This window comes from Anarrhichthys ocellatus, unplaced genomic scaffold (assembly GCF_004355925.1).
Source record: "Anarrhichthys ocellatus isolate YVR2014 unplaced genomic scaffold, GSC_Weel_1.0 scaffold1966, whole genome shotgun sequence".
NCBI classification, from domain to species: Eukaryota; Metazoa; Chordata; class Actinopteri; order Perciformes; family Anarhichadidae; genus Anarrhichthys; species Anarrhichthys ocellatus.
Genome location: NW_022281940.1, coordinates 1 through 8,238, shown reverse-complemented (window position 1 = coordinate 8,238; position 8,238 = coordinate 1). Strand labels below are relative to the sequence as shown.

The following is an 8,238-nucleotide window of genomic DNA, read 5'->3' as shown; positions in this document are numbered from 1 at the left end:
ACAAGCTGGTAGCAACACTTTCAGCAGGTACCCGTCTTCTCTTAACACAGCGTCTGCTGTCATGTTACCAAAGTAGAGAGACATACAGGACTTTGGTATATCATAGACCAGAATTGTGACTGTAACAATTATGGACATTTCCCCAAAACTGTACAATTTCCAGACACAACCAAAATACATGGGAGTGGTTTACATTTACTGCCCCACATTTCCTCCAACATGGCTGGACAATAGACAGACATTTGTTTGGAATTTGGAGAGTAATAAAGAATCTGATTACATTCTTCCAACAATGTTCTCTCCAAGTACGCAAGGATGTTGAAGACTGTGTCCTCCAGATATTCAACCCTTCATCCTCCGTAGTATTCACACCAAGTTCTTATTCCCATTTCAGTTTGACATAAAACGTTGTATTCAATGCTTTTTCATTGGTTGTCCCACCATGATGCTGCTGTCCTCTTTACTCTGCCTTTACTTTTAGGAATGGATTCTAATGCAGCTGATATTAAACCATGTCTTAGTTTATTATTGAGTGTTTCTACATCCATATTAAAACCAATCAGCCTCCTCAAGTCTCACCATCAGAATGGATAACTATGGAAGACATTTCCATCACTCATCGGTGGTGGATTATTGGAGACCAGTGTGAGATCAAGTACAGACTCTTCTATTACTGGACCGTCATCATCATTCTCTCGCTAATAAAAGAGCCGTTTAAAAGTCTGTTTTACCTACTGTTCTTTTGATAACTTCCAACTTTAAAACATAAAGACACAATCAGATCAGTGGTGGAATGTGATTAAGAACATTTATTTTAAATGTTTAGGTACTTGCACTTAACTATTTCCATTTCCTGCTAATTTATTCTCCTACTCTGCTACATCTCAGATTATTAATCAACTAATAATAGGACTAAACTTGAGATGAACTTCAGATTGATCATATCTAGTAAAGAAGTACTAACTAAAGGTAATACTTTGTCCTTCACAGACGTACTAACTAAAGGTAATACTTTGTCCTTCACAGACATGTCTGTGAAGGACAAAGTATTACCTTTAGTTAGTACTTCTTTACTAGATAACGGGCCATGTACCGCAGTCCTTCAAAGTAGCTGTAAATAAACCTCTTCTCAAGAAGCCCACTCTTGATCCAGAGGTGTTGAACTATAGACCGATCTCCAGCCTTCCCTTCCTGTCTAAGACCCTGAAGTATTACATTTACTCAGAAACATCAAGGGTTAAAGATGGAACAAAAAATAAACATGAAATCAGAAGATATTTATTTATTTATTCATCAAATATTTGATTTTGTCATTGAAGCCGTTTTGTCAAAAACAAGTAAATAGATGATATGAAGTTACCTCTCATCTAGTGAGGAAAGAGCCTGAAGACATTCACATCAGGGAGTACAAAGTATAAAATAAATACACACAATTATACATCATATTTCTTGTCGTTGTCATGGTAACGTGTTATGTCCCATTCGTATTTCCACCATTTGAACCACTCACCAGGTGACGTCAGTGAGTCCTTGAGGGTTCAGGGTTTGAGGCTTTAGGCAGGGGTCTCAAACTCCCGGCCCGCCAGTTAGACTTGACAATAAAAATATCCCCATAGTCGAAATTATGAGATAGAAAGTCGAAGTTATGAGATAGAAAGTCGAAGTTATGAGATAGAAAGTCATAACTATGATAGAAAGTCAAATTTATGATATACTTAAACACAGTCACAGAAGCAGCTCTTTGGCTGGTTACTGTACACTTGACATGGAATGTATTGTGAGTACATTGAAGACTACTTTAAACGTGGCTTTACAACACATGAAATACTTCACGTGGGATTGTGCAAACACACCCTTGAAAGGATTTTAAGCTTTGAACAAAGTTATTGTAATAACTTGTTTGATATTTTCTTTAATAGTTTGATCTTTGATAGAGTAATGTGGGTTTATTAACCCTAAATTAAAAGGATTTAAGTTATAATAACAAATGTGCTTAAATATATTTTACATTTATATAACTGCATGTACAATATTTTTACACTTGAATAAACAATAATCAAATACTTATTTAACAATATGTTACGAGTAGTTACATTTACAACCGGCCCTTTGAGGGCAACAGTGATGCTGATGTGGCCCGGAGCGAAAATGAGTTTGAGACCCCTGCTTTAGGGGGACGCTGGGACTGGACCAGAGACTCTGCTAACAGCCTGTTTCTGATAGACGCCATCTTGATCACAGAGTGTGAAGTTAGCCTCAGTGAACAATACAGCTTCCGGGGCACATCCGCTGCTGACTTTCAAAATAAAAGTTCAAGATGTTACTGAAATTACAGACTTCCTCAGAAAAACACAGACAGGAATTTAAATGATTAAATAGACTTTTTAAAGAATGACATTCATTGAGCTTTAATGTTCATTCTTGAATTTGTAAAGAAAAGGTTCATAGAATCTCTCAACACAAGGTCCAAATGAGTTGGTGTTTCTGGAGCTTTCAACCACAACCTGGCCTCTTCAGGGGAATCAATTGCTCAGATGTCATTAAATGTGAAATGTGATTGATTTTCTAGGAGTAGAGAAAAATAAACTTACATGGAATAAATGAAGCAGCTCTTTAACTATTTTCTCTGAAGGTAAAGTTAAAGTTCATGTTTTTATCAGACAGTTTAACTTTAACATGAGCGCTGTCACCTGTGGAGATCTGTACATAGAGGGCTCCTTGTATCTCACCACAGTTCAATAAACAGTCATGAATATTGTTACGTAATATATAGAGAGGAGAGGAGAGAAAGGGGCAGTGTAGGAGAGGAGATTCACTTTTCTATGTTGTAAATATGCTCCTTCCATGAAGAGTCTCCAGTCTCCTCATCAGTATCTGGTTCTGGATGTCTATCTGGATCTGAGTTCCTGTCTGGTTCTGGTCCTCCACAGTCCTCTCCATCACCTTCTGTTTCCATCTGTTCAGTTAGATTTTGATGAAGTTAAGGACCGACGACAAACATACTGATGGTGTTTGAAGCTGGTGTACCAGGGGAATCTTCTGTCACAAAGGCTGCAGCTGTATAGTTTGTCTCCTGTGTGGATGCTCATGTGTTGTCTCAGACTTCCTGCCTGTGTGAAACATTTACCACACACCGAGCAACTGAAAGGTTTCTCTCCTGTATGAGTCATCATGTGTCTCTTCAGATGGGCCTTACGCAAAAATCGTTTCTCACAAAGAGAGCAGATGAATGGTTTCTCTCCCGTGTGGATTCTTATGTGCGTCTGTAAAGTTTCTCTCCGTCCAAAAGATTTCTTACAAACTGAGCAGCTGAAAGGTTTCTCTCCTTTATGAGATCTCATGTGTCTGTTCAGACATGTTTTGAGGCTAAATCTTTTATCACACTCAGAGCAGCTAAATGGTTTCTCTACAGAAACTTCATTATTAAGAGAGTTTAAACCTGACTGAGGTTCTCTGGTCTCCTTCCAGTCATCACTGTTATCAGTCTCAGGTTCAGAAGAGTCTGGATGTCTGTGTGATATTGAGTTCCATGCTGGTTCAGGTCCTCCACAGTCCTCTCCATCACCTTCTGTTTCCATCTGTTCAGTTTGTCTTTGATGAAGCTGTGAGGACTGAGCTTCCTCTTCATCGTCTTCAGTCTTCACAGGAGTGAATGAGAACTTGATATCAGCCTCCTCCAGACCTTGAAGCTGCTCTCCCTCCTGACTGGTCCAGAGTTCCTCCTGGTCCTCTTTAATGTGTGGGGGCTCTGGGTCATCCTGGTCCTCTTTAATGTGTGGGGGCTCTGGGTCATCCTGGTCCTCTTTAATGTGTGGGGGCTCTGGGTCCTCCTGGTCCAGACAGGAGCTCCACTCCTGCTGCTCAGAGGGAACCTCTTCTTTAAACACCAACAGCTGCTGGACGTCTGCAGGACAGAATGAAGTACAGACACATTACTGACCAGCACAACAATACCAAGTGAATCTTTCTTGTATGTATGAAAACACCATCGCTATCAAACACCAGTTAAACTGGATCACTGCGCCATAAGAGCAGTAGGTCTCTGTCTTTTCCTCCTCTTCTCATATTAGCGGTTTTTCTTTTTAACTTAGTTGTGTTTTTAGTCAGCTAGTTTAGTAGTTAGTTCCACATTGGGACACTGTGGTCCAACCGCGTATCCGTCCAAGTGCAACAATACGGTGTCGACAGTGTACATCACGGACTCCAATGCTTCTGTAGATGTCTTTCAGATGATACGTGCTGAAAGTAATTGCAGGAAGAATGGTGGGCGACTTGCTATTCAGGTTATCGATAGGTTGTCAATGAATGGAGTCCCAGGGACCCACAGGTGGTCATCGGAGCTGGTCCACAATAGAATTTGTGGTATTTGTAAAAATTGTTGCAGCCAATGTGTTTCAGCATTCCTTACCTGGGTTATCTTGAGAAAGCATGTCAGTGCCTTAGGCAGGACTGTAAAAGGGAGGAGAGTTGTGGTTGATTGGATCCCTACAGATGCTGCAGCGCAACATCAGAAAACAGCTGTCCCTTGCATATTGGGCTTGAACAAACTCTGTTATGGTTCTGTCAATGCAGCAGAAAAGTCCCATTGATATTAATGAGGTTGCTGATGTCAGTTGCTTTGTGACGTTCTGCCAAGAAAATGCAGTCCCTAATAAGTCTCTGAAAGTTCATCCAAACCGCAAGCAGTGTTGAACAAAACGAGCATTTTGAGAGGGCAACCTTTCAGAGCTCAACTTGTTTAGAAAGACAACTCAGCAACAATGATTTGGGTTCTGTCCTGGATTGTCTAAGAATTATTGTTGGGTTTTAAAAATAAAAGCCGCGCAGAGGTGGTTCCTGATGGTTTTATAACCGGCAAACAGCTGGGACAGGAGTTTAATGAGTTCTGTCTTAGGTGCACTAGCATGCACTGGTCCCACCAACTTTGATGATCTCTCATTGGCTTACACTTTCAAAAACTCCAAAGACAGAAAAAGTCCAGGGCCTGATAATATAAGTAGCCGCCTGCTCTTGTCTTGTTCAGGTTGTTCAATTAGCCCCCATCTTCCACTACCTGTTTTATTTGTCTCTTGTCAGCTGAGGGTGCCAACAAGCTTATTCCGGTGGCTGAAAACAATCATTCCAAGGTTTTTAACGATTTCAGGCCTGTTTGACTCCCCTTGTCATGAAGTCCTTTGAAAAATTGTTGAAAAGACAACTTCTCACCAACACTGAACAACCAATTGACCCATTATAGTTTGCATACAGGGCTGGGAAAGGGGTAGAAGACGCCATCACCACTCTGCTTAACCTTGTCCTAATTGTACTCATCCACAGGAGTCCCTCAGGGCTGGGTCCTTTATCTGCTCCTCTATATTCTGTATACTGACAACAGATTAATCCTAATGTTCGTTGATGACTCAGCCATAATCAGTCTCCTCCCTGCCTATGAGAACCATAACTGTTTTAATTGGATGCTGTATGATCTGTTGTGGACCTGCGCAGAAAAGGAGGTGGGTTGAGTATCTCCCGGAGCTGGTGTATGCTTACAACACCTCCGTACATCATAGTATTTGCTACTCTTCTTATTTTCTAATGTTTGAAATGTGCATGAGTGAGTTAAAACGCATCAGTGGAGGTGCACCTGGCCAAGTGCTCAGGGGGATGATCAGAAACCTGAGGTTCAAGTGATGAATTCCTGAATGCTCTTTCTGATTCAGAGGACTCACTATTTGAGGCCATAGGATGTGTTGGACAGGACGCCCAAGGTAGTCTTTGGGAGATGGATGCGGAAAGGGTAAATTAGGTAAAAGTTTGCTCTGATGAGTTGTCTAAAAGGGCGCTTGAGGTTTGTGCAAGAGGAAGAATTAGGTGCAGGTAAGGGGTCATCTCGTCCACTGGCATATCCTTTGCTTTCCTCTCCTCCTCCACTTCATAAATCATGTTGTGTTACCAGCGGTGTTCATTTCAACCTTCACAGACCAACCTGTAACCCGACGGAACTGACGTAGGGGGATGGTTTGTCTGGCCGGACCTGTAAGGTACTGCACAGACAGCGATAAGCCGATAAAAGGTACCTGCCGCATGCTTCGAGTCTGCCGTTTCTCTCTGTGACGAGCTGGTACATTGTGTGTGGCGAGTAGAACGCAGTGTTACCAAGAGTAACATCCAGGGTGCAAAGACATGTCGCTGTCTAGCGGGGCAACGGGAGCTGCAAGTTGACTGAAGTTACCTGCGTTAGGCTGAGTGAGACCACGGACGTTCTTCCTTCATTGATGGTAAACTAGACGATGTACGGTTATATGGTGGCGTCCCGGTCGCTCAAACAAGTAATGAAGTTATTCTTTTTGTATCGGTGTGTGTGCTGCTGGATCACTGTTATGGGGTTCATGCAAAAATTTGAGAGGTTTACATTATGTATTTTTGCATTTTCGAATGCTATATGTAATTTAGCATGAAGGTTGTAGCGCTTCCTGGGCAGGTGGGGACAAGTACAGTTTTTCTGTTTTGTTGTGAGGAGTAGTTGTATGGGGATGCTTTCGTTTTGTTTCGTTTGAAGCGAGTGAGCCGCTGCCTTGGTGATACATTTCATTTTCTTTGGCATTGATTTAACCGATAGTTTTACCCTCCCTGTGCTGTTGATAGCCAGCATCTTGTCGGCGACAGTGAGCGTCTTGGTGCATATTTGGGTTGTTGATTTCCTTGCCATGTCAACCCCCTTTTGGAAAGTGTGACCTATAGCTAGTTGTGAAAATGTTGTGAACATGTTGTCTGTGGTGGGAGAGGGCCACAGGTAAATTAGTGGTTTTTACAATAGAGTCTGGTATGTTTGAAGAGAGTTAACGGTTTCAGTCTGACAGCAAAGTAAAGAGGTGAAAATATTCTAAATATAGCCAACACTTATACTGATATTGATTCTGATGTGGTCTGCAAACAGAAAATAAGTTGAATCAAGGTTTTGATTCTGAAAACAAAGATAAACAACATATTATGACATTCATTTGGATCTGTTAATAAAGATTATATTGTTAGAATTGCCTTTACCTTCAAGCCAAGTGACTCTTTGGTCACAAGCGCTGCATCTTTTCTCTCTTGCATTTGTTTCAACGTGTCCATTCACATTTCCACTTTCACATAAAGTTTTAGCACAAGCTGAGCAGCTGAAAGGTTTCTCTTCCATGTGGACTCTCATGTGTTTCTGTAAATGTCCCCTTTGGGTAAAAGATTTCCTACAAAATAAGCAGCTTAAAAGTTTTTCTCCCGTATGAGATCTCATGTGTACCTTCAGATTCCCACTTTCACTGAAAGCTTTTCCACAAGCGGAGCAGCTGAATGGTTTCTCTCCAGTGTGGATTCTCACATGTTTCTGTAAATGTCCCCTCTGGGTAAAAGACTTCTGACAAACTGAGCAGCTGAAGAGTTTCTCTCCTGTGTGAGATCTCATGTGGTCCTTCAGAGTTCCCTTGTTGCTAAATCTTTTCCCACACTCGGAGCAGCCAACTGGTTTCTCTCCAGCACTACATCTGGAATCATTGACTGAAACTTCATCATCATCATTCAGAGAGTTTAAACCAGACTGAGGTTCTCTGATCTCCTTCCAAAAATCACTATCAACACCATCATCAGTATCTGGTTCTGGATGTCTATCTGGATCCGAGTTCCTGTCTGGTTCTGGTCCTCCACAGTCCTCTCCATCAGCTTCTGTTTCCATCTGTTCAGTTTGTCTTTGATGAAGCTGTGAGGACTGAGCTTCCTCTTCATCATCATCATCATCTTCACTCTTCACAGGAGTGAATGAGAACTTGACATCAGCCTCCTCCAGACCTTGAAGCTGCTCTCCGTCCTGACTGGTCCAGAGTTCCTCCTGGTCCTCTTTAATGTGTGGGGGCTCTGGGTCCTCCTGGTCCAGACTGGAGCTCCACTCCTGCTGCTCAGGGGGAACCTCTTCTTTCACCACCAACAGCTGCTGGACGTCTGCAGGAAACAGAATAAAACACAGAAACAACTTTAATATAATGATGGTGGTAGAGCTCAGCATGTTGGTCATGTGATGCATCTTTACATATAAATATTTGTGATGGGCAACGATTCAAATTTTTAGTCGCGATTAATCGCATGATTTTTCTTAATCTCGTTATCGCGTTACCTTGCCCAGCACTTTTATATACATACATACACACACATATACACACACATATACACACACACACACATACACACATATATATACATATACACATACATATACACACATATATA

At 41.6% G+C, this 8,238-nt stretch overlaps 1 protein-coding gene across 1 annotated transcript; it reads right to left on the bottom strand.

Annotated features, from left to right (window-relative positions):
- Nucleotides 1–2,108: 2,108 nt before the first annotated feature.
- On the bottom strand, nucleotides 2,109–8,156 carry LOC116378014 (gastrula zinc finger protein XlCGF26.1-like). Its single transcript, XM_031839811.1, has 3 exons — nucleotides 7,243–8,156; nucleotides 3,810–3,907; nucleotides 2,109–3,737 (listed from the first exon to the last, which is right to left on the bottom strand). Exons 1-3 carry the CDS (start codon nucleotides 8,033–8,035, stop codon nucleotides 2,961–2,963), a joined length of 1,668 nt encoding a protein of 555 aa, XP_031695671.1. The 5' UTR covers nucleotides 8,036–8,156; the 3' UTR covers nucleotides 2,109–2,960.
- Between the last annotated feature and the right edge of the window lie 82 nt (nucleotides 8,157–8,238).